The following is a 27,341-nucleotide window of genomic DNA, read 5'->3' as shown; positions in this document are numbered from 1 at the left end:
GCGATTGTATATTTTAGAAACTTCTAGAACATATATACTATCACTTGACTGCAAATATTGTCGATCAAACATATCTGTTTGATTACTTTACCTGGCAGAACCAAAGACATGATGCTTGTTTTACTCTCGGCGTTATTTATCTTCACTGTTTCCATGGCAACGGTAAGTATCCTAGATATTTACGTGTTTACATCTTTTGTTGATTACTTGACTTAGAAGTCATGACATACCTTTAAATATATTTCACAAATAGTGAATCAAAACGATCCACTTTGACCGTTGATGAAATGTATCAGTTTACTTGCATCATTGATTAAATGTATCCGTTTTCATTTACCTATAAAATATATCATACTTTGTTGACTTGAGTAAGTGTGTCAAAAGACCATTAAGAGTTTACCCTGTGACTGGGTACAGTTAAATTATTTCCACCAAAGTTGCGTGCCACAGATTCCCCTTTCGTTAATCATTAACATCTCCGCAAAGTTGCTATGTATGTTTTTTCTCAGTCATACAGCTTGAGCGGAACGTATAGAAATTTGCATAATTCAATAGGCTGCAGAGCCTCGTTCTGAATGTAAACAAGCAATATGTCGGAATACACGTCGTTCGAGCGACTTGGTCGTGAAAATGGGCTCGAAAGCTCACAAATATGATTATTTAATGCGAAATTGAACATGCTATGAGGTAATGTACACTTTTGAGAGTAATTTCATCGTATCTATGCATGATAGAAATAAATACTAATGATAATTGACAACTGAATTCGTACGTTGCAATGATGGTTTATACCTCTCAGCTGTGTGCTATTTTTAGACTGTGACCCGAAACACACTGATACAGGTCTTGAACAAAAATAATACTTGTTGTGTCAAACCACTTGCTATTGAACAACGCTTGTGACAAGTTTCGTGAATTTCTGACAGTGCGCATATATTTGCGGCATGATTTCATGATGCCATGTATGCGCTGTTAGTGTTACCGTACAAGGCCGATCGTACAGCCCAGTGTACGCGTGTACAGCGTACAACGCTATGGCACTGAAACTCGCCTTTATGCTATCGGACTTCAGTCAACATTGACGAGTTGAAACATGGTAACTGAACAGTGATATACTACCCGTTACCAGTGAAAAGGAAAACTGTGACAAATCACGGTCACTCAAATCCACTCTTACAACGATATTATTATCTTGAAAGGCTGAGGGGTCAGTAAAATCAGGCGTGGGAATGTCCGACCACCACATCCTGCATCGACTCCAAACAGACAGACACTGACAGTTGACAATGACGAATACAAGAGAAGTCGGCCAGTACAGTATGCACCCTATTAGAATATATGCTCCATATTAGTGTTTCTTTTTTTGAAGTCTCACTTAAGTTATATACGAAAGCGATCTAAATGTCATTCATAAGATGAGCGTAATGTTTGCAAACTTCACAGATCACAGTTCAACGCACGTATGGGTAAAATTAAAGATGGCGGTGTATCGCGATCGTGGTAGCGAGTTTTGCAGTCTTCGTCATAGTTACACTTGAAGTTCGTTAAAAAGTCATAGGAGATGGCGAAGCAACTTAGTTAAGAGTCATCAAGCCATGAATTTTACTGAAGAAATGGCATAATGTTTGCCTGAACTTTAATACGGTACGCGCGCGATCTGCAGAAACACGGAGGCAGACCGTACATGTTTTGCAGGGTGGACGTGGGAGCTCTTCGACTTTGAGTTGTTTTCTGAATGTTCGTAGTACCCGGTAGTATTAAACCGACAAAATAACAAAACTATGGTAGTAAAAAGTTAAAATTGTTTGGCATATTCAACTGTGAAGAGGATGCGTATGCAATCATATTGCTTTGTTGCGAGTGGCAGACTTCTCCTGGCCGAGTCCCACTGCACTGGCCGAGTTGGTCAGCACCATCGGCGCTGGCCGAGTTCGCAACTGCCCGACTTCTCCGGTTACCCAATGGAATATTGGTAGCCAATGCCTACGAGGACTACCGCGAAATTGTAACCCAAGCATCAAATATAAATATAACATAAGTTGGATGACAACAGTAAAATATGTGATATTGTGCAATCTTTGGGCCTAAACAATTTGTAAAGGTGAGCAAGGCGTCAGCGGAGTGCAACACGTTCCCACTATAAGCGGCCATCTTGTCTTCTGATGGCGGGACGGTGTACAACCTACACGAGGCCAAAGCAGTGATTTGCAGGGCATGAACAAGAATAAAACTAAGTTAGGGGGCTTAAATAATGATTAGACTGTCTAACTATGTAAAAATATTCACAAGAATCAGCTGTGCATGTAGTTGCGGCAGCTCAAAAGTAGGCCTATGTTTAGCGAGCCATAGATCGACAATACACACATAGCACCAAAAGTAAGCCGTAGAAGTTGATAAAAATTCATAGGCACAAACTTAACTGCTTTATATGACCATAGAAACGTCTCTGACATCGTTTGTTGGGAAAAAATGGGCTGAAATTGCCCCCCAAAAAACAGGAAAAATCACACTAACGGTCAAGTAGAACAGCGCCCTCATCACTTCCATTTGAACGAAATTCTAATATAAATATGCAAATAGGGGTATCTCCGCTCAAGCTGCATACACTTACAACAGGTCATAGGCTTGTGTATTCAAAACGATTGTCAATATGGGAGGAAAATCTTTGATATAGAAACAAAACTTACGTTTGCTCAGTTCAAAGTGGATGTGTTAATTTTTGGTCAAAAGTGACTTTTAAGTATTTTCAGTCATTGTGTTAACTTTCAGCTCTCGACAATGTAAAACAGCTATTATGCATAGAAACTTGGTATGCAAATGTCAGTATAAATTAGAAATTTTTCGTACGGGTAAAATCGATGTAGGCCTATTTCTAGAGTGTCGACAGTCCCCTGTGCCCTCTCTTTTCTGTTATTGGTATCGTCTTTCGCATATACGCGACGGGGGTCGTAAGCATAGTGCAGAAGACGCAAGTCGAGAATGCCTTGTCATGACAGTGAGTGCCGACATCGATCCTTGATTCGGCCGCGTCCAGTGTTGCCGCAGAGACGAAAATGGCGCAAACGACTGCCGACAGTCTAGTTTTTGCCTGACATATTGGATCTTTCCTGTTAGTACTTAGCCATCATTATGTGATTTAGGAAATTATACATAAGTCTCTAGTAAGTACTTTTTGACATTAAACGTTGAAAGGTAAACGTTTAAATATCTTCTTACTGTATAATTTATTATGGGACTCTTTGAAGGTCTATAAAGTTTGAGGTGATTGACTCTTTAAATGTGACACCTTATCAGATGTGACCTATAATTACTCGATGTTTACTTTCTTTTCAAACTTTCAGGACATGTCGCCTGGTAAGTCGTTTCCTTGCATTCTATATTTAATTGTCAATATTACTTTTCAAATAATTGTTGATGAATTTTAGAATATAGATAACACATATGAATTGACTGTATGGACAGTTATTAAAGGCTAAAAATGTTTCTGATCATTGGCAATCAGAAAAGTGATGCGATGACGCGATTTTCTTTCTTTCTTTTTTTTTTGTTTTTTCCTTTTTTTTTCTTTTTTTATTCCTAATAATGCTTGTGTGGCACTATTGATTCAACACTTATTGTCTTTTACCATTGGCTGCATAGTACTTCCGTTTTCTTTTTAGCATCTTTGGACATGCAAACAGGGATATCAAGGAGTATGTAACCGAAAAAAGGACATGGCGCGCAGGTTCTGAAATGACGCGCGCGATGACCAGAAAAAATATCTTTTGGTTTAACCTGTTTTTCACGTTTATGAGAAATTATTGTGCACTTCAAACTATTGCTCATTTTACCGAGCGAAATATTTTATTTGTACTCACCAGATTTTGATCAATATCTAATTTGAATATGAATGAACTATTCAAAGGTAGTCTGGAGTGACGTATGTCTGACGATAAGCTTAATGCGTCTCGTGGACTGATATTTGGACTTGAATTTTACAATTCAATTTTCATCTATCACTTAGAGACTCATTTTAAAACTCTCAAAGCGAAAATACTTTGAGCGTCTTAGTATTTTTGAGAATCCAAAATTGCATTTTCCCCTCTGGAGTTATCACAAGGCCGCTGGCAGCAATCTTACATTTCAAATATCGGTAAAAAGTAGGTAATTTGTCAGTACCAAACTTTACACCGTGATCCCTGAATATTTTGTCTTGATTTGATAAAAGAATGACTGAAAGTTAAGTTGGGAAAAGGTTGAGAACACGTTTAAGTATTACACTTTCGATGCGCATACTACGTATTACTATGAAAGGGAAAACGCTAAGCTGGTTTTACAATTCAGGTACAGATTCAAGGGTTGTCTGTCGTTATCTTTCAGCCGGAGTCACGTGTCCATCTTCCAAATACGAAGTATTCTGTCAGCAAGACCAACATGATCAGACCGGTAATTCATCTATGACGTATTATGAGGAAGCCGAGGCGGCATGCGAGGCTCGGAACGGCACCTTGGCGACCCTAAAGGACGCTGCCTCGTTTCAGGCAGTGCAAAATCTGATCTTAGCCAATATGCTGCACAGGGCACCCTGTATCAACACCCACGGCTTCTGGATCGGCCTGGATGACCGGGACGCTGAAAATAACTTCCGCTGGAGTGATAACACCACTCTCGGTAACTCCTTCGTCAACTGGGCTGGTGGTGAACCAAACAACAAAGTGAAACTCGACAGTGAGGGCCAAGACTGCGTTCAACTCTGGTGAGTCGAAATTGCGCATGCGTTCAAAACACTTTGCAGAGAAATTTCTCAAGGTCGTCTCCTCCTTAGGACACAGCTTGCAATACAAATTTGCCACACGGTGATGTATATGCCTATGATAGTTTTCCCCCTGAAGTTCAGTTTAAAATATGAAAGTCACGTAAACTATGTCAGTGTCTTTCGTTTTATGTGAAACATGTGGGATTATTCTTTTATCGATTAAGCCAGGTTTCCACTTAAAACAATGAATGGCATGTTGAACTCTTAATATACAAAAGATATTCTTGAACGAAACCATTGGAGACGTTTGAGGATTTTTTTACTTATTTTTAGATATTCCTGTGTTTTTTCATTTCCTTACATTTGTTACAAGAGTTCTGAGTTCCTGTTTCAAAGTCATGTCGTGTACACAGATATATGGTATCGTATATGTTAGATTAAAAGGGCACTTTTCATACATATGCTTAATATTTCAGGTTCAGAGGATCTCGCACTGGACAGTGGGATGACGAGTATTGTAACGTACGACCGAAGGGTTTTGTATGTGAGATGACAGCAGGTCAGTAAAGAATATGTTAAATTAATCAATAAATTCATTACTGTCCGTCCTTCTGAAAAGATGTACATAAATACACGATTGTTTCTGTATAGGGCTGGCTTGATGGCCATTGTTCTCTCAGTTTCTCTGTTCACTTGCAATCATCAGACCTTCTTTTTAATTCCACTTTACAAATTCATAACTCCATCAATACTTAAAAACTCACTTTCTCTCCCTCTCAATCTGCCAATGACTGTACCATTATTCTTTCGATTGATTGTGACTGTATTTCTCTATCGCTCTCTGTATGTATGTATGTATGTATGTATGTATGTATGTATGTATGTATGTATGTATGTATGTATGTATGTATGTATGTATGCATGCATGCATGCATGCATGCATGCATGTATGTATGTATGTATGTATGTATGTATGTATGTATGTATGTATGTATGTATGTATGTATGTATGAACACTGTATGTATTTATGTTTATATATGTATTTGAACGGATGTTCTTGAAAAACTTTCTCAATATATACTTGAAGTAATGTTGCGTTTGTGCATACATACATACATACATACATACATACATACATACATACATACATACATACATACATACATACATACATACATACACATACCTACACACATACATACATACATACATACATACATACATACATACATGAACACTGTCTGTATGTATTTATGTTTATATATGTATTTGAACGGATGTTCATGAAAAACTTTCTCAAATATATACTTGAAGTAATGTTGCATTTATACATGCATACATACACATACATACATACATACATACATACATACATACATACATACATACATACATACATACATACATACATACATACATACATACATACATACATACATACATACATACATACATACATACATACATACATACATACATACATACATAATGTACATACATACAATGTTAATGCCCATTTAAAAACATTGTTGTCTTTTTATTTATTTTTACAGAATTCGCCATGTGTTAGTAAATTCTCTTAATGATGGCGTTACTGATTTTGTCGAAAACTAGAACTTGCGACAGCAACGTCCAAGAATATCGCATATTCGAACATTAATATTTTAAGCATATTGCAAATGGCGCATTTATCTCCAAGGTTTTATAATTATTCAATTATTTGTCAATTTTTAAACGATACACTTCCTTGAGGAAAACAATACAAAAATATAAAATCACTTATTCATGTGATTTACCCACCTTCTTTGGTGTTTCCTGTCTCTTTTTTCTTTGCCTTTGTTCAGCCTAGTGCCATAAACTGTATTGAATGATGTGTCCATGGAGTCGTTATATTTATTGAAAGGCATGTAAACCTTTTCACGCACAATATATATTATGCAGTCACTGTTACAGAAATTCTTGAATTTGTGAAAAACTCGTAATCACCCAATATCGTCAAAGAAATTTCTAAAAAAGACCTGTAATTCTTCATTCTTCATGTACTATTAATCACTTACTGTTGTAGAATTAAACTAAGTTGTGTCGTTAAAATAGCGCCTATATCTCTCGTTTCATTGCGTAAAAACTCTACTAGACTCGGAGAACAGTACAACTGACGACAATGTAATCCCTATGGCCATGGACACTATAAGATACCAGCATATAATTATTAAATTCTTCGAATTTTGCGAGGTAAGCCGTAGCCCAATGTTCGGAAGGGGGAAAACGCTAGTCTGATTTTATGATAGCTTATCCTCATTTTCAAGAAACATCTGACACAGACTTTATTTCTTTTGACAAATGTTTGATTTTTTGCTGAAATTTATAAACCTGCGATCATTGAATCTCTGTATTGCAAGAAAAAAATTGCATCGCCGAAATGGAGCTGTATACTCGAGTTTGGTTATCTCTCTCTCTCTCTCTCTCTCTCTCTCTCTCCTCTCTCTCTCCTCTCTCTCTCTCTCTCTCTCTCTCTCTCTCTCTCTCTCTCTCTCTCTCTCTGCTCGTAAATTTGCATATCGTTCAATCACAGAAAGTACCTAGCAATTTTATCATTATCACGTGCCTCGAATTGAGTCTGTCGTTCAAAAACCTGGGGTGAGTGGATTTATCAGTGCTCCACTTCGCTCTCTGTAAATTCTCTCCAAATGTCCATGGGCATTTCATTGAGACACAATCAACAGTTCAGCACTGCTAATTATTTCAAGGGAAAACCTGCCACTACCGATGAATCAACGCCGCTCCATTTTAAGTCTGAGGCAGAGTCATGTGTTAGTTTGTATTGAATAATTATGTCAGCAGTCGATCTTATTCAACTCTTATATTCCAGCCTGCATCTGTTTGCATCTTCTAAATAAAAAATGAGTTACTGGCTTGACTAGGTTTTGCAGTAGTCACTTCTTTTAGTAACCAATGCATTGCATCATTTTTGCAAATTCTAGATGTAGATGGAGAACAGAGCTAGCTTTGTGTAAGTACCACAGAGGTGAATCGGATTGGAAAGCTGTTGATTGATTAAACAAACTGATTTGGTGTGTATGTTAATTCCGTTACCAGTTTTTAATCGGGGGACAGCGAAAGACATCGAAGATTTGTTGATACCTACAGCCATTCTTGACTGATAAGCTTTTTTTCGATGTTTTTTGTTATGGAGACAAAAGTTGACGGAGTCGTTGTCTCCGGAAGTCTAAATACCACGTTACTCATACAACGGTACGCAATTAGAAAATCTCTACGCTGGTGCGCATGCTCTACTGAAGATAACAAGAAATAATTGTCTTGTATTCATCGTAATGTCAATCTGGGGTCAACGGATATTTTAAGGAACGACGAACCGTACTGCCTATAGATATAAAATGAGTTTGAAATTCAAAATATGTTACAGTATCTGTTTAAAATCTATGAGAGATAAATAAATTACTACTTTTACAAAAACAAGACCATGGTAAGTGAATTTCAACACCTGGTTTAAAATTTAGTCCATCAAGCTGAAGACCAGGTGAAATTGTGAGATTTGAAATGTTAAAAATGTGTATCTGATGTGTATTTTGCCTTCAAAGCACCAGAGTAATCTCTGAAGAAAACGATAATCCGAGATGGAACAATCGTTATAGAGATTGTTTGCCTGTGTTATCAAAAATAAAGCAAGTCGCGAGAGGGGAATTCGACAGCTGTGTCAACGTATCGGTGTTCTCATTCCAAAACCGTCAATAAAAACCGATCATTAAGTCTGCTACCGTTTGTGGACTTTAACCAGGTTGAGTGACAACATTTTCTGATTACGCTTCGTTTTCGGTTCGGGAATTTATAAGATTCTGTTTACAGCTGATGAAGTTTTACAAGCATTGGGAGAGATTACAATGCAGAGATTTGCCATCAGATGGGAGGGTCACCATATTAGTCCCGGATTTTAGCGCTCAACCAAGCTACTTTTAAGTATTTGGCTAGAATACGCCTGTCGCTTGGCATTTCTTGGTAGCAGTTACTGACAATGGGCCAAAGCGTTCCCCCTACGATCTACGCAACAGCCTAACACTAACGCGGCAGTCTACTGAAGTTTATTCCTTCAATTTATTGTGTTTTGATATTTACACACATGCTAATAGACATGGAGCAAGGCTGGTATCAACCACGAGTTCAACTGATGAAGATAGCTTATATGATGAGTGTATTGTAAAAATTCTCAAAGCACTTTGTTCTTTCATAGTTGTACAGTCAAAAAGAAGCTTGTCGGTCATTCATCATGTGGTGCGAATCAATGCTTCGGATGCTAATGCTACACAATGCGTGTGGCCGGGGCCATGTGGAGTTGTTTTGTATTCGTGCACTTTGTACTTACAGATGCAGGCAAAACAACATAGCAACCTGCCTCAGGGCACGGTTCGAGTATTCTGTAATTGAACTACCCATTTACCAGTATTGTGACGATTTGCCTTGAGAATGTACCACATGATGGTAGGGCCATATAGAGATAAGTGGTTGTTTCGTAGTTAGGTCAGATTTAAAATTTTAAAATCACCTAGGGTCAGAGCCAAGTTCGTTTCTGACATTTCGTTCATACTTTCATCGCATCTGACATTTGTCATTCGGGGCTGAAACAAACCCCAAGGAGTTCCGGTTAGCAGCCTTATTAGCGAAAGGGTCTTCTAATTTAATGTTAGCAACGTCAACCCAAGTGTCGTCGCATAACACAAATTTATAACGACGTGTCTTTACTGACATCAAAACAACACGTAGGCGCCAATCGTCTTTGATTTTTCAACAACAAGGTTAGGTTGTTTGCGCTCGGCCAGGTTCTTGGCGTTCTGTCGGTGGTGAAACTTCAGCGCAGAGCCATTCCACTAACTCTTCTGGTTAAAGGTATGCCTTAATCGAAATATTATTTAGTATTACACATAAATGAGATACCTGTTTTACCAATTTATCACTAAGGAAGCATTTGTTTTTCTGTGTAGTTTAAATTGGTCAGGCGCTGCGCTCATATATGTTATATCAGGCACTCTGGACCCACAGATGTCATATCAGACACTGGCCCATAGATGACAGAGTGTACGTAGACTGTAAAAGACTGCAAAACTTTACATAATTGCCTCCAGACTACACTCTGATCTGTTAATTAACCTATGTAAATTTGTATATCACGCATTTATCAAAAGAAAAAACATATTTTGTAGACCAATATGTAGAACCATAGACCCTCGAGAAAAACTATGGTAGAACCATGTATGACATTAAGTATTTTCTATTGAGAATTTTCTTGTATATGGGCCTGGATGCCTTGTAATGCAATAAATAGCCAGTCATAGGCTGGTGATATCTTCTTCCAATACATGTAATATCATTATCAGGCACTGGACCCATAAATGTTATATCAGGCACTCAAGCCCCATATAAGATATATCATCGGTCATCATCTAATTGGCACTGCGTTTCTTTAATTCTCTTTCTTTTGTCAGTATTTGTACATTTCCACCAGAGGTATTATGCCACGAACAAAACAACGATGTTGCCGGCCTTGACACTTATGAGAGCTCTCAGAACGCGTTCAGGGGACTTGACTGTTTCTCGTTCGTCATTGAAGTTTAGGAGTGGGATTTTTTCGAGGTGTCGAGTTGCGTTTCTCACTTCTGACTGCACGCATTCACGGCTGATACGAAAACTTAACCTTCTGGAATCATACTTTGATTCAAGTCATGTCAAGCACGGCTTGTGGTGTCCAGTGCAGTTCGCGTTGTTGAACTGCAGGGCTGAAGTCACGCAGCGCCACCTACGACAAGCCTTGGATTTGCTGTCTGCGAGGCATCTGGCATTGAAAGCCAGGATTGTCACAGTTTATAACGAGGAGAATAACAAAACCGAGAAGTGGTTCGAAGAGATCGGAAGTGACGTCAAGCTGCCGGTAAGGTGTGTCGATGAGGGCACTGATGAATGGGAATCGGCGATGGAGCGTGAATTGTCTGACCCAGTTGACGGTCATCTTTGGAGGTGGGTCATTTTGAAGGGCAAATGGTCCAGAAGGGAAGGCGATAGGATGATGTACAAAACTGGCATAGGGGTATCGTCAAACCACGCTATAGCAGATGCCATCGGTATTACAAACATACTGGGCGAGCTACTTGAAATCCTTAATGAATTATTTGAAGACCCCAGAGTAGAAAATCGTCCAGGGAAAAACTTTTCGTTCCCGCCATCCCTGGAGAATTTGGTATCCATGCCGACCAAATCTACAAAGCAGACGACAGACCATGCAGGGGGAGATAGGTACTTGACCAAATTTCCCCCGCCAATTCTAACCAGTCTGCGCATGGTCACTAACACGGGCGTTCATTATATCGACGTTCCCGAAGATCTGACATCGCGAATAATTCAATCTGCAAAAAGAAATCACTGCACACTTAACTCGGTATTGACGTCGGCCGCCGCTATCGCCGCTGCCAAACTCATCCAAGGTGGCGACTTGAAAGAACGAGAGATTGTCAAAGCTTACACCAATTACAGTCTCAGAAAATATGTAGATGAAGACTATGTGCCAAATATGGGCTGTTACATATCTTCAATATTATACAAGTATTATATAGATGCCGAGGGATCCGAGTCTACCACATTCTGGAAGCTTGCAAAGCAAATAACAGAAGATATTAGCCGGGATATTATGAAACAGCGCCCTCTCGGAGAAGCCTCATCATGGTTTGAGAATATACCTGAACCTGACGATAGCAATGTCACAGCGTCCTCAATAGAGCACACTATAAACAATTTAGTAACCTTTGACATGTCAAACATGGGTCGGATGACGGCCTTTGAGAGTGACAGACAGCGTGTCGTTGAATGTTACGGTCTGCCAGGAGCTTTGGTTCTGTCTCCATTCATGGGTTCGGTATTTTTCCACGCCATCTACGGATTGAATGGCAGACTATCATGGACCATTAGTTATTCCAACGGCCTAGTTTTGCCAGAAAGAGTTACGGTCTATGCTTCAGAAATACTGAACACACTAAAAACCACTTGTTAACGTGAAACTTCTAGTTTTGATTACTCGCCGAAGCAATATTTCAACAACGTCACTGTAAACACAAAACTTTCATGTAAATACACAATTGGTTTGCCATACACACACGAACACATACATACATACATACATGCATTGAATTGTGTTGGATTGGTATAAACGCGTAAAAATTTAAACTTCGAACATATCGACTAACTAATGATTGACATGATAATCGTGACGTAATTATCACTGAAATTTTATTTTTCTGCCTAGTTAAAATATATAATGCGGTATGAGACAAATAACGTTTTTGTTTAGGATCGGGAACTTAATCTAAGTGACAGAGTGACTTTGTAGATAACTGCTTGTATTTCTTCTGTAATTGTATGGCGCCCTCGGCGACGAAAGCTTAGATTCAGCGCTAATGCTGATCTTGATATCGAAATGTTTGTTACGTACATGGTTGTGCGGTTTAGCTTTCTTTGCCTTAATTCAGCGTGTCAAGAAAAGCTCTACGCATTTGCTTTGAACAAAAAATAACAACAGAATCAGTCACATATTGAATCTAGAGGTGAATTATTATCGTTTATCGACGAAAAAACTAGATGGTACAACACGTCAAACCTTACTTTCCGTTATATTATTACTTCCAAATGCAAGTTTTAACAATCACATCGTATCGCTAAGCCACCCCTGTTATTAATAACAAGGTTATGTGGTGATGAAAAGATCTCGAGACAAATTTCTGATAGGTGTTTTTAACAAGTTTTGTTCTTTGTTGGGACTAAGATGGTAAAAATTCGTTGAATTTCCACAAGTATCAAAACTTGGGAAATTGCTAAATGTCAACGAAAAATTGGCGGGAAAGTATTTGAGGTTCCGCGACGGAGACACGACGACAATAATATGCATTTTACGCAAGATTTCTATGACGTAAAAGTCAGAAACGCTTTTTTTTATTAACTTCCCACCAAATCAACATTTCACGACAAAATGTCAACACCAATAACATTGCGAAAAGTCCTTTGGGGATTATGCTTATGGTTAGGAAAGTATCAACTTCATTTTAAGTGTTGGCGCACTATGAATGGCGGGAATGCAAATTCCATGAAGGTACCGCACTGCATTTCAAAAACTCTATTTTCAAAGGCTAAGGCTGCACAATTAACAGGCCGATATAATAATTCTTATAGAGGGGCCCCTTGTAAGTAAGAGCATCATCATCACGTGACTTTTGACCGTAAGATAAAAAGCAATAAAACACTGATATTACCCGTTTTGTTTTGCAGTCCAATCTTGTATTTCAAAGAATATTCGAATATACCTCAGAATACAATCTATCTATGCTGCATTGTATATTTAGAATCAACTGTAATCAAAATAAGTTTGAATTGGCAGTCAGTGTAATAAACTTTGATACATCAACATTAAAAATGTGAATCAACATTTCAGATATAACACATTAGGAATCGTAGCTGCTGGCTTAAATAGGATTGCCATCACATTCAAGTAAAAAGTATTTCAACCGAGTTCAGAGTAATCATCCAATATAACATCCGGGGCTTTACTTTGTCAAAAGTGGCAAAATCTGAAATTACCTCGCATTATAAAGGTTCTCCTTTTTGACAATGATAGAAATATCCAAAAATATAATAATTTGAGATATAATCTCAAACTACTTGTGTCTTTTTCATTCGAGCGCAAACAACAGCAATAACCTTTTTAAAAATTGATATCCGCCAACTGTTTGTATAGAAATTGAAAAGAGCCAGCTCATTGTCACACACTCAAGTTGAAAGTCAGTTCATTGTCATATAATAATATAAATTATTTCAACATATTAAGGTTACGTCATTTATTGAAAGTACTATCGTTTCTAGCATAATGCACAGACTTTGATTTCTTTTGGCTGAAAAACGATCTCAGTTTGCCTTTACGACCTTTCACCTCAATGGTCGTACTCGGCGATTTAAGTATAGAGCGACTGGTACCCAGTGGGAGGCTAGCTCGTCTGGCGTTCCTGACAAATTGCGGATCCGGGCAGTCGGAGGTACTCCGTTTTCTCTGGGGCAATGGAGACAGCGTCGACGGGCTGCTGGACTCTTCTGGATCCGATGAAATCGAGTCCTCTTCGCGGAGATCCTCTTCGGAGAGGTGGCTGGCCAGCAGCAACAATGGAACACTTCCCCGCCGAAGATTGCTTTGGCGACTTTTGGGCACGCTGACGTCATAGTCTGTGTGTCTGTCGTGATCTGACAGTTCACCGCAGGAGGAGCCCTCGCTTTCGTCAGTTATACTGAATATCACTCGATTGTTAAAATCTTTTCTGAGTTCGTTGTTGTTGTTGTACTCGTCATGTGATTTAGACCTTGGTATTGATCTTGTAAACATCCCTGGGAAGATTATACAAATATCATTTTGAAATATACCGTATATTCATACGTATAAACCGATATTGTGGATATATATTCTCATAGATTCTCAACCATCTTTCCATTTTTTGTGTGTGTGTAACATTTTTTTTTTAACAAACAATCGACGTTCAAAGACAGACAAAGTAATTGTACCACCTATTTTAATAACAGAGAGGAAATATTTATTGGCGCCACAAAATGCCTACGCTATTGAGCGGTAAAGGCGCTCGACATCAAATTTATCGCTCCGAAAATGAATAAATTTACTTCTTACCGTTTCGGGAGAAACGAGTCTCATCTGGTTCGCGTCTTGAGACAGTAGAAACTTTCCTCTGTGTTATAATTTTCCCGCCGATGTAAAGCCCGCGCGTTCCGATGTAAGGGCTGACCACCCTAGCAACCAGTTCTTCGAGCTGCAGATAGTTCCTTGAGGGCGGCTTGCACTCGTGGACATGTTGCAATACTAGCAACATTTGTGTGACTTCAGCCTCTAACTTGGCATTTGGTGCAATTATGGCGTCTGCGGATGAAGATTCGAGGGCGTTGTGAAAGGTATTCAAATGGAAAGTTGCACAGTGCTGACTGACAAATACAAGGTGCAGATTTATGACATGATGTGATTTCGTATAAGACATGTATTCGTAGCTGCAAACTATGTTTGCAATTTTTGTGCATGGTGTTATGGTTAGCTGTCGGTACACTTTGAAGCAAAATTAAGCTTAGTTACTTTTGTCAAGTTCTTCACATCCTAGATGACGCACTTTTGCCGGTTTTTTTTGACAGAAAGTGCTCTACAAAAACGGGAGCTGTCAGATCTACGCTAAATCTCGACGGTAATATCCCGCGTAGTGCGGTGAAAGGGTAATATGTTGGCGCCCGGTCGGCTGGTATATGAGTTTAGGTGTAGAACTATGTTTCGAAGAACGGTTTTACCAAAAATAATGAAGAGGTTTGGTCAAGGTCTGATGAACCGTATGTGTACACTCTCCCCTCCCCAACCATGACCCTCCGAACACCTTGTTTCATGAGTCAAAATGCCATCTAATTGAGAGACGGCAAGTTTACCGACGGTAACCTTGAATCAACATAGCGTTTTACAAGTTGAAGAAAAGATCTGTTGATTCAGAAATATGGACTTTGGCCGATGAGAAACATTTCGACAATGGACTCACTTATTAAGGTAGAATGCGCCTCGAGGACAGACATTCCGACTCTCACAGTTTTACACTTATTTTCTGACCTACCACTTGTTGGGGCTCATTTTGAAGTTCTTGGTATAAGAAAAAGTTTCACGGTCTTACTTTTCCGAAAATCGAAAATTCTATTTTCTCCATAGAGTTAACACGGGGATGGCGGCCATTTTGAATTTCAAATATCAGTAAATCTTGAGCAATTTGTTTCTCTAGTATGAAAATTTGTATTGTGACCCCCGATTTTTATTCTTGATTTTGAAAGAGTATTATTGAAAGATTCCTTGAGGAAAGTTTGAACGAAAGAGGTGCATACTACCTCGAACGATGTATTAACGAGCTTATTGCGTTGATCTCTCCTGATGATCAACTGATATGCTTACAAGAAAGTGGATAATTGGCTAATTATAGCCATGGTCATTTATCTGCCATATACCTTGTGTAACAACTACGTGTTTTAATTATTTTTTCCATAAATGTCCGAGACAGTTCAAGAAGGTGACAACGCGACCTTGTAACCAAAATATCAAATGGCATATTAGGCAGCATTTTGTTGTTTGCGACCGTGTTCGTGATCATTAAAAAATCGCTGCTAGAAAGTGTGGGATGCAGCAAGCAGCAGATAGATATTCCGACATATGTATTCGTGAACATTTTACACGAAAACGAACATCCGTAAAATGCGCCGAATTGTCATCTACACGTTGGAACTATGGGAAACTGCGCAATTTGAAACACAAACAGATGCCACGTTATTGTTGTGTTTGAGCATGCTCACTGTAAAGTCATTTGGAGATCACTTAGAGGCCTGCTAAAATAAGTGTCTACTACCGTGTAAAAGAAAGAGGATGGTAAGAATCTCAAATGTGTTTTATATAATTAGTAATAAGTCGATGGCCAATTACAAGAGTGACGTAATCTCAATTTTTCGTTAAAAGTGAGTATTTTCGTATTTTCAGTCTCTGTGTTTATGTTAGAGTTAATGTTAGTCTCTGTCAGCGAGAAAAACGACAACATAGCGGTCTTGTTCTGAATATTGTCCGATTTGACAGTCTTTCTAGAAAACACGCCAACCCAGGTTGTCACTGTGAAGCGTTGGTGGCACAGGGTGGCCATTACTTCAAGTTGGTCTGATTGGCGAAATGTCAGGCAATGTGTCAGAACACTCGGGAGAGTTGTACTATTTTAGGAGCCACTTCTGCGAAACATGGATACCCCACGCGTGGGCTATATGCATATATATATATATATATATATATATATATATATATATATATATATATATATATATATATATATATATATATATATATATATATATATTGTATATAATATATAAATTTGTATCTATATATATATATATATACACACACAAATTTGTATGTATGTATGTAGTATGTATGTATGTATTATGTATGTATGTATGTATGTATGTGTGTATGTCTTAAATATGTCCGTCTTAAATTTGTTTGTATGTGTTTGTGGCAGTTTGATGACTGCGTGTAGACGTGGGTAATTATTTGTGCAGCACATTTTAATGACCGTGATGGCCTTTTTAAAATACTCACCGATAATGTTAGCATCAAGGACAATGGTGTCACGAAAGCCAACCAACGTCATCTGGCGAATTGTAAGATCTGTCGTCTGTCGATTGAAGGAAGCACAGAATGTTAAAGTTGCGTTAGTCATCTATTAATCTATAATTACTTACGTATACAGGACTACAAATTACCAACATGTTTTCGATCCAATTTTAGAATTCTGATAATTGTTTTATTTTGCAGATTTTCACCATATTTCTACAGTAAAGTCGTCATCGCCTTAAGCAAACGTAATTTCCAATAAAGGCAAAACACAAAAAAACACGACAACCCGAGACATTGTTTTCGTATTTTCAAAAAAATAATGGTAATGATTCTCTAAATTTTAACCGTAATTTTTGGGGTCTCAGATAAAAAGAATAAAAAGAAAAAATACATTTCCCCTCACCTACCTACCTTTAAACAAAATTGGGCAGAATTTTAACTTTTTTCTTGTTGTTCCTGTTAAATGTGGCAGTTAAATGTATTTGTACTATTGAAAATTGATTTTGTGGTTTTGTATTTTAAATTTGTTGTAATTTCGAGGGCCCTGCGGGCGATAAATTCTCTCTCTGGAGTTAAGGCTACCCTCATTAACCCTTTGAGTGTTGTAATTTTTTTCCAACCAAAATTTTAGTGCAACATTTTACCAAATTTTATGAATTTTTCTGTGATTTTTTTGATAATTTTGGACCAAAGGGCCATCAAATTTCATTGGCTAGAGTGTTTTATCAAAATTTTGGCAAAAAATCTGAAAAAAATACTGAGATATATTCTATAAAGATGACATAAGTTGACATTTGCACTCAAAGGCCGAATAAAATTTTAAAAAATAAAAACTTAATTTTCGGACGCATGTTGACGGAAACATATATTTTTTATTTGGCCTGATATCAATAGATACTCAGGGTATCTCGGTACAGCAAATATTGTAATTGTTGAATAATAAACTACTCTAGACATCAGGCCCTTTATAGTGACCAAAACATCACCATAAGATTTTGTACAGACAACCCCTTTTTCGCGTTGACACTCAAAATATGCTATAGGAACGTCGAGAGCCTACATATTGGATTGAATCAAATTGACTTTATTTCATCGGTAACGTATAAGTCTTACGTAACAACAACCATGAACGTGAATGTCTTGTTCCGGTGAGGGTCATGAAAATAGTTTGAAACTGAATTTCTCAAGTCAATGACCCTGACAAAATAAACAATGTATATATAATTGCAACATTGTTAAAAATCTTCTGTAACTTTTCGGGCACAAAGACGATCTTCCAGACTTAAAACAGTGATGTCTGTTGATCCATAATAAGTTTTCTTACTGAAAGTCTAAATTTCTGTATAGCAGTGTGGAGACACGCTTTTCTAGTTTTCTAGATTCGACGTAAAATCCCCGAATCGTAACCATACATAAACTGAACACTTTATCGTTGTCTCTATGTCTCCATGGGAATTCATAGCGTCATTTGGCGTTGTCGTCTCAAGATAGTAAACAGACCGTAACGAGTTTTACGAGAAAACGCTGACATTTTTATTAACATGTAATAGTGTGGGAATATGCCTAATTTAGACAGGAACTATGCTTGAAACAAAACACACTCTCTCTCTCTCTCTCTCTCTCTCTCTCTCTCTCTCTCTCTCTCTCTCTCTCTCTCTCTCTCTCTCTCTCTCTCTCTCTCTCTCTCTCTCTCATAAAGAGAGAAACTAGCAGATAATTATAGAGACACACAGAACAAAACATTGTCAGATTGTATGGCAGAGGGCGTACTCGTCAGGCAACATGTTTTCAACTCCAACATGCATATTCCCCCGTAAGTGTATTTAATAGGAGCTCTGCCTGAAGACACCACTATGTAAGAGAGCCCTTGAAAATCCAAGGTCGGTTTATTTCATGACAATCTCGAATTAGCACGCCTCCGAGGAGAAGTCCCGCAAAAAAAATTATATCATCACGCTACACGCGGTGATGGGGCCCCTTCCGTACTCGTATGGCGCGCTAGTTTGTGTGACTGAAAGCCTACTTAAAATAGTCTTTTACGTTTACGTGTTTAACATCAGATCTCAGCTCATTTGGAATCATGCTAGTAGCTGTGAAGAGAACACCTCAAGTTGCCATGTTTATCACGGTACTCTTCTAATGTGACAAGCTTTCAGTTCAGTGGCTCTCCCCGTATTAAAGGTCATAATATCATAGCAGTATATTGATGGCGCAAATGCTGTGATCTGATTGGTCGAGACGTGAAGATAACCGTGCTATATTCAAAATATAACTTGGTTGGAATACATCACCTCGGTTTTGGCCACCTGTACCGGTCAAAGTTCGCGGTATACCCGCCGCTGGGTGTGGTTTACTACTTAACATCACCTCACCTCAACTTACCCCACAATACATCACATAACCAAATATCGTACCGTATCACATATCACATCACATCATATCATATCATATCACATATCGTATCATATCATAGTGTATGATAATAAAGACATGATGGATTATCTGCATACATTAAAGGAGGGTTCGTCCCGTCTGCGGCTGCGCAATTTTCTTGTTTATAAACATTGCCTGTTCCCAGAAATTGACGATGAATGTCGAACCATAGTACCTCCATCACTTGATGGAGGGACTGTGGTCGAGCAAATGAGAAGCAAATTTAGCATTTTGATGCAAGTCATAGTTCACCAGTTTCTAAACACTGCAAGACTTTGCCAAATAAAGTTTGGCCGCGTCCCTTTATTTGTATGAAGCTGCTTCCTCTTCCACGTCACCAGTTTCTGTACAGTGGCCATTTTTAAGTTTTGACATGCACAAGGATGTCGGGGTATCTTGCGCTTAGCAACAGACCCGTTGTGTTGGTCCCATATGCGCAGCCGCATACGGGAGACGCCCCCCCCCCCTTCTCTCTCTTTAAAATTTTCGCTCAAAGTTTTGAAATCAGCGAGAAAGAAAAAATCACTAGCCCTTCATTAACAATCTTCGTCGTTTGTAAATTGAGTTTCAATTTCGTTGCAGTTTATCAATGTTCGGATGTGCGACAACTGCTGACGCCTTCCGTGCAAAACGTTTACAATGTTGCCAAATTGCATGGCATGGGGAGAAATAGAAAACACTGTGTGTTTGCTTCAAACCGCCGGCGTTTGTCAGATAATACAACGTCACGCCTATATATCAGGTGCTATGATATCCGTGTATGTTCATTTTACATACTTTCTCGAACATGGATCATGTTTAAAAGCTTTCTAAATATCGCCTTTCACGACTACAGCGGATGGATTTAACAACTTCCTCTTGTCCAAGGCGGAGAGAGAGAACTTCCCTTCCGCCCTGCTAAGGGCTAATGGAACCGCTCTATTGTCCGAAAAGCGTGAAATTAGATTAAGAGAAAACACACCTGTACTGGATTGAATATCGCCTGTATTTGAGGGAGCATAGTTGAGAAGAATTTCACCCATAAGTCCGCCAATGCGTGCAGCAGGACATTGCCGTCTCCTGTAATTTGAGCAAAACAGAATCATGGGCGTCAGCGTACCGCTTTCACTGATAAGCCAAACACAAATACTTGATGTTAATACTTAACCCTGTGAGTGTTGTAATTTTTCCCGCCAAAATTTTAGTGCAACGTTTTACCAATTCTTATGAATTTTTCAGTAATTCTCTTGATCATTTTGGACCAAATGGATAACGATTCTCAATGGCTACAGTTTATGATCAAAATTTTAGGGAAAAATCTGGGAAAGCAATTGTCTGGATCTGAAACAAAAATGTCTGGGATTATATTTTATAAAGGTGACAAAATTTACTTTGGCGCCAAAAAGGTTAAACACTAGTGAAGATGGAAAGGTCGTGACACGCTATTCAGAAACACTTTACTGAAAGGATAATACATTAGACTGACGACATATGCCGTGGTGAGAAATTGGAAACCATTCATTCAGGCGGTTACACGCACTAAGCACAGTTAATAATTGTTTGAGTGGTTTTACACGGAAGGGCGGCGTATATATTTTATTTCGGTATCTTGGGCGAGGTGTCAGAATTTTGATACGCCAGTTTTTCCCCCCTCCTTAATTTTTTGAAGAGGAGCAAACGTTATTCAAGAATTCTTCATTTTATTAACTTTTAAACCTTGTGAAAAACTTCGAAAGCAGCGTGACTGATTTCATAGTACCAAACCAGCAAAGCTAAAAGTAAAAAAATCATATATATTTTAAAACCACGTCCAATTTCCTGAGTCACAGAAATAAGTTTCAAGAATGCAATACTTGCATGACAAAGCTGTATTGACCGATTCAAGCTCCATAAGCTGTACTTTTGGCTATTGTTTCAGCATTTTTGTTTTGTGGTTTCCCTACATTTTCTGCAATGAATTCTTAAACTGTAATTTAGCGCCAAGTATTTAGCATATCAACATAACCTATATGAGTATAATCGACATTGTTATTGTTGAAAATTGTATTCAAGTCCGGACTAGAATTCATTTGTAAACAATAAACAATGATCACTACACACATACAGGCTGTGTTGAAAAAAAGAAAACTCGAAATTTCAGCATGACAAACGGATTAGGGTCAGACAAGGTAGTTGATATACAGAAGCAGAATACTGAAAAACTTGCCACAAGTTAAAGCTTATGTCCCTTTAACCAGGCAATATCACTCATAAGTTCAGCATGAAGGGGAGAATGAACAGGACACAAGAGATGGACTGATAAAATTTATTATGCCAGATATGAGATGTACTGACATATGACTCAAATACACAATATCATTCCGTAGAATAGAACTACGTTTCTCTTCACCATTGATTTATGCCTTTGCTGCAATACGTTTTGCATTATTTATCGGATAGAATTCGCACTTATCCGGTACATTTTATCACTTCCCCGAAAGATAGTGAGAAAACAGGCTGGTGATGACGACAGACACAAAAGTGAATTTCCTGACAATGCCGGGGGATGTGATATATCACATAAACGTATTGATAGCACCGTACGTTGACACAAAGAATGGCATTTTGTAGTACAGACAGACTGGCAAATACGCGGATGAGCTGACAAGCGGACAGGCGAAGAGACTACGCTGTCAGACATATAAGCGGACATTACAGCAGGCCGCAGATGCGAGTGGACGCCATGTAGATTTGGAAGACTGGTACCAGATAGGGGCAGGGTAGTTGATATTAGACGGTCGAGGGACAAAAGCTTGCTAAAGGTCGAGGGACAAAAGCTTGCTAAAGGTCGAGGAACAAAAGCTGGCTAAATACAAACAAACGAAAGAGAGGAAGAAATGTCTGCCAAGACAGACAGACAGACAGATAGACAGACGGACGGACGGACGGACGAACGAACAGACAGACGGACAGACGGATGAGAATACAAGGAAAAAACAGCTGAAATTACAGTTGTGCAGAGCGGAAACAAGTAGTATGATGTGAAACAAAAAGTTGTAAAATATTGTATGTAGGCCGGAAGGAATGGATATTCAGGCAGGAAAGAATGGATATTGTTTACAAAGGACACTCATTTTGCATCTGACGCGTGTTGAATAGGATTTTGTTTCAATCAGGAAATTTGCAAAGTGTACAACTGAAAAATTAATGAGTTAGGATTGAATGAATATGGCAGCTGTTAATGCAATAATCCACAGCGACAATATCAGGAAGAGTATCCATTGTGTGGCATTCAAATGTCGAAAGAAACGGATACTTTTTACAACGAGTTCGTTGCATTTCAGTCCATGAGAGATTTTCCATCAAACCTTGCTACAAATTTCTCACCTTTGCTTAGAATCTCTTCAAGCAGGTATAGCATTCCTTTCTTCAACAGATGTGTCTGGAAGCAAAGTAAGTGTTCTTATTAAAGTTGCTCTTGAAAAGTGTGATTTAGGCTGTACTGTTTGCCCAAGGCATGAGCGATTTCTGACACTTTTTCATTCATTTGTTATCTGATTTCGATAAATGCGATTCTCAATAGATGTTTGGGGATCTCTTTGTGTTTGTGTGTGTGTGTGTGTGTGTGTGTGTGTGTGTGTGTGTGAATGTGTGTGTGTGTCTTTTTTAATCTAGGGACTGTGGGTGATTAAAATACGCGCATTGCTAATGAAACTCACTATGTTTGAACTTACGCCCCATCACCCAACCAGCCCATACATCTCGTCCTCATCGAAACTCTGGAAATGCGGCGATGAATATATATTATATATATATATATATATATATAATATATATATATATATATATATATATATATATATAATATATATATATATATATATATATATATATATATTTTACTTAAAGTACAAAATAATCATATCTGTTACTACGTTAAGTTTCATGCATCCTATCATATATATATATATATATATATATATATATATATATATATATATATATATATATATATATATATTATGTATATACACACTTGTACTTGAAGTACTGTCTGTTATTATTTACAACGCTTTGCTTTAAGCATCGAGCACTGTAAATTCCAAACATGGACATCTGCCTTATATATATTATATATATTATATATATTATATATATATATATATATATATATATATATATATATATATATATATATATATAATATATATATATATATATATATATATATATATATATATATATATATATATATATATATATATATTATTTCGAAATAAAACACAGCGAAACCTCCTGAAGGCCTAAACGCGATAAATTTCTTCGGTTAAGTGCGTGTTCCTAATCATTCCTGTAGCTTTACAACTCTCACTGGAGTGAGACTTACGACGTCATCATCCATGTCTAAGGTTTATTTGATAAAAATGGATTATTGGAGCGTCAGTACTTCACGTGACAGACAATTTGTTGAAATTCCATTAGCCGTAACTTTAAACATGATAAATGTTTTGCACTTGTAGGAAGAATTGCCAGGTGAGAGTGTCTGTTAGTGAATATGTGGCATTGTCAGAAATAAAAATCGATAACTATGATGGATCGCTTCAGTTCTCTATGCGCTTGTCGAAGGGCATTTAAGGAACCTCGTTGGTTCAGAACACTACAAAGGTAAGTCTTTTCAATTTTATACTAACCCTGTAATATTCGCCCAGAAACGTGCTGATTTCTGACTTTAGCACCGTCTGTATCTTCTTGTGGAGTTCATAAACTTCTGTAGGGTCGACCCTCTCATGCTGAAAGATCCCGCTGATTGAACTCTGCAGACTGAAAACAAGACGAATATAGAAAATGTAAATTACAATGAATTCATTTCACATGAATCGTAAAACTGACTCAATTTGTTATCATAATCTGCCTCGGGCATTCTAATTTTTCAGAAGGAAATTCATGTTTATATATAAAAATATATCATCTCTTTTCTGTGTGTAACACCTGATGTTTTAATGTCATGATTGCCGCCGTCATATTATCCTTCCCAGATCGTCACTTGTGGCGCTGTTCTGTCAGGGTTCTCCGCGAAAGTCTCGCACACTGCGAGATTGCTGTTCATTGACCCTTCTGTGCTAGCTCAATATACAGCGAGAGACGAGCTAGTTATCCCCTTTGAGCTCAGCCTGAATGATGTCTATGCATGTCTGCATCAAGTAATCAAGCGCCTAAGAGTGACAGAAGTCCGGTGTGTTATAAATGTGAATGATAAAATAATGTTAAAAATTGAGAGATAAAGAAGATAATTATAAATTTAAAATAAACGAGTCAATGATACGATGTGACAAAGATTAAAGAAATCTATCTATATACTAAATTTCAAAACCATTCAAATAGGCGGATTGTGAGAGGGGTCAGTTTTTACTGACGATTGACGGACGGACGGACGGACAGAGGGTACCACGGGCAATCAACCAACCTAATGAGCGCCGCGTCGCTAACAGCAGAGCTAAAATGATCAACAATTGCTTCTGTGTATTAAAGTGTTTTGACAGTTTGAAAAAAGGCAAAATAAAGGGGGTGTTGGTTTTTTTGTACAACAAAATTAGTCTAAATGCTAAGTTAGAATGGCCGTGTTGGGCAAGTGTCAGTGATGATTGGCATACATAAGAAGATTATTATTTCAAACTGTGATATGACGAAACTGCCCTCGTTTTATGTTAATATTTTTGAGATTTATGCTAAAATTACAAAAAAGTAATTAAAACTTACTGTGTATCAGCTTTCACTGGTGCCATTTAAAATAACATTATTTGCCAGCGAGCATCAAATGTGGTACCACCTGCTGTTGTTTGTACACACAGTAGTACCATACGGGTACAGAATCTCGAGGGGAAAACGTGACACGTGTGCACGAAAACAAACTGAAAAAGGTTTGTATCGGACAAAGAGATGTTTTATGTTTTGAAAAGGACATTTTCCCTGAAACATTTTTGCTCAAAAACGTTTGATGAACATCCTGAACAAAAGGTGAATTCATATTATAATCTATTCGTGTAACGATGGCGCTATTAGTCTTTTGCAATCAGCTTGTTATATTTGCTGGGGCAACGGATGTATTGAAAGTCATTTGCAATTAATTTGTTATGTCTGCAGCAGGGAAGGAAGGTTTTAAAAGCTAGTGATGTACAACCGAAGATAAAGCTATTCAACTATATGTCATGTATGAGTGCTTCCCTACACTGTCGTGCCAAGTGATTTACGTGAGAATTTTATACGTCTTTCCACGCGCACGGCGGAGTCGATGTCTATTCTCTTTTATCGTGCTGGTGGTGGTTGAGATGATGATCCTGATGATGACGATGATGATGATGACGACGACGATGATGATGACGATGATGATGATATTGGAATGACGATAAAGATGGCGGGCGATTATGCTGGTTATGATCACAATCGTGTTGGTGCTCGTACGCGTTCAAGTGGTTCCGACACAGTAATGATGAGACAGATCAAAACTATTGAGAAGTCTACGATACAGATTGCCGTGAGATTTCGTCATTCTCAAATAAAATACATACAGACATTCAACACACCTACATGAGAAACGCATGCGCATTGCTGTATAACAGCGAGAACAGCTGAAACATTGATAGCATGAGTCACTGTACATCGAATTGTGACCTTCCATTCGAGTTAAAAACAACGTTATCGCGTACTAATGGAGCTAAATTTACATTCTTGCGTAAATCTTTGATAACGTATCACATCTGCGCGGAATACGGTACGACAGTTCGGCACGAACTGCGCATTGATGAATTTTGATAAAATTTAGGTATGCCAGCCCGCCACAACGGTATCATGACCTAATTTGACCAAACATTTTATTGAAATTTCTAGCAACTACGTCAGTCAACTTGTTGTAAGGGATATCAATTAGACTGATAAAAATAACCGATATTTCTCATGATGGTGGTTTAAGGTGGAACGCACCTCGGGGACAGACATTCGGACTCTCAAACTTTTACAATTCTCTTCTGATATACCACATGTGGGGGTTCATTTTAAAGCTCTTGGTAAAAGAAAACTTTTCACTGGCTTAGTTTTTCGAAATTCGAAAATTTTTATTTTTCTCCATAGAGTTAACACAGGGATGGCGGCCATTTTGAATTTCTAATATCGGTAAATCTTGGGTAATTTGTTTCTCTAGTACCAAAATTTGCACGGTGACCCTCTATTTTTATTCTTGATTTTGAAAGAGAATGATTGAAAGATCCCTTGAGGAAAGTTAGAGCAAAAGTTTAAGTCTTTCACTTTCGAGGTGCATACTGCCTTAAGGTGCAAAGTGCGTCGGGGATAGATATTCAGATTATCAAACTTATAAACTATTGATTTGGCCAAGCACTTGTTTGTGCTCATTTTGAAGCTTATGGTGTAAATAAAGTTTTCACAAGCTTAGTTTTGTGAAAATCAAGAAATTTATTTTCTTCCATTGAGATAACATAGGGATGGCGGCCATTTTGAATTTCAAATATAAGTAAATATTGGTTAATTTATACCAAAATTTGCACGGGTGACTCTGATCTTTCTTCTTAATTTTGAAAGAGAAGGGTTTCCAGGTTATTGATAGACGTTTCGCTGTTTTTCGCAATGCATCAACCACGGATATATTGTCGGCCCTGTACAAGATGAAATACTCAGTATTTGACTTGTCAGTGCTGCGTGAGTGAATTTTACGGAGATTGTTTATTGGCATTGGAATTTAGGCTCGGAGCAGGATCCAGTCAAAGACATCAATGAGTGTTACAGGCGTAGTCTATGTCGAAAAGCCTAATACCGGATATTTCAAAATGCCACAAAAAGTCGACCGAGAAACTGTAGTTACTGTGTAGAACGAAAATACTTATAGTCAAAAGTTAGAGTTACTGGGCCTTTAATTAACTGTCACATACATCGACATGAGGTAACTGATATCGGTAATGACAGCAATACAGTGTGGGCAATGAAAC

General features: G+C 38.0%; 3 protein-coding genes across 5 annotated transcripts in view; 2 read left to right on the top strand and 1 right to left on the bottom strand.

Annotated features, from left to right (window-relative positions):
• Window positions 1-99: 99 nt before the first annotated feature.
• LOC139149300 (perlucin-like protein) lies at window positions 100-6,306 on the top strand. The gene is made up of 5 exons (XM_070720984.1): window positions 100-162; window positions 3,342-3,354; window positions 4,360-4,735; window positions 5,212-5,294; window positions 6,290-6,306. Exons 1-5 carry the CDS (start codon window positions 109-111, stop codon window positions 6,304-6,306), a joined length of 543 nt encoding a protein of 180 aa, XP_070577085.1. The 5' UTR covers window positions 100-108.
• A 3,234-nt stretch (window positions 6,307-9,540) lies between these two features.
• Window positions 9,541-11,853, top strand: LOC139116425 (uncharacterized). Its single transcript, XM_070679067.1, has 2 exons — window positions 9,541-9,635; window positions 10,232-11,853. Exon 2 carries the CDS (start codon window positions 10,279-10,281, stop codon window positions 11,785-11,787), a length of 1,509 nt encoding a protein of 502 aa, XP_070535168.1. The 5' UTR covers window positions 9,541-9,635; window positions 10,232-10,278; the 3' UTR covers window positions 11,788-11,853.
• A 1,189-nt stretch (window positions 11,854-13,042) lies between these two features.
• LOC139116436 (proline-rich protein 5-like) overlaps window positions 13,043-27,341 on the bottom strand; it is a 56,622-nt gene continuing 42,323 nt past the window's right edge. For all 3 annotated transcript variants that reach the window (XM_070679076.1, XM_070679082.1, XM_070679072.1), the window contains 6 exons: window positions 24,039-24,168; window positions 22,735-22,789; window positions 20,351-20,448; window positions 16,939-17,014; window positions 14,455-14,700; window positions 13,043-14,159 (listed from right to left, as the gene is read on the bottom strand). In XM_070679076.1, coding sequence (XP_070535177.1) covers window positions 13,618-14,159; window positions 14,455-14,700; window positions 16,939-17,014; window positions 20,351-20,448; window positions 22,735-22,789; window positions 24,039-24,168 — 1,147 coding nt within the window. In that variant the 3' untranslated portion in view covers window positions 13,043-13,617. The remainder of the gene's footprint in view (window positions 14,160-14,454; window positions 14,701-16,938; window positions 17,015-20,350; window positions 20,449-22,734; window positions 22,790-24,038; window positions 24,169-27,341) is intronic.

The sequence above is a fragment of the Ptychodera flava genome, chromosome 2 (assembly GCF_041260155.1).
Source record: "Ptychodera flava strain L36383 chromosome 2, AS_Pfla_20210202, whole genome shotgun sequence".
NCBI lineage: Eukaryota > Metazoa > Hemichordata > Enteropneusta > Ptychoderidae > Ptychodera > Ptychodera flava.
This window is presented reverse-complemented; position numbering and strand designations above follow the sequence as displayed.

Excerpts from the sequence above, each read along its gene's own strand:
- LOC139149300 (XM_070720984.1), top strand. The coding sequence starts at position 109 with ATGATGCTTGTTTTACTCTCGGCGTTATTTATCTTCACTGTTTCCATG. Across the intron at positions 4,736-5,211 it reads CAAGACTGCGTTCAACTCTG|GTTCAGAGGATCTCGCACTG; the intron begins GTGAGTCGAAAT and ends TTAATATTTCAG.
- LOC139116425 (XM_070679067.1), top strand. The coding sequence starts at position 10,279 with ATGTTGCCGGCCTTGACACTTATGAGAGCTCTCAGAACGCGTTCAGGG.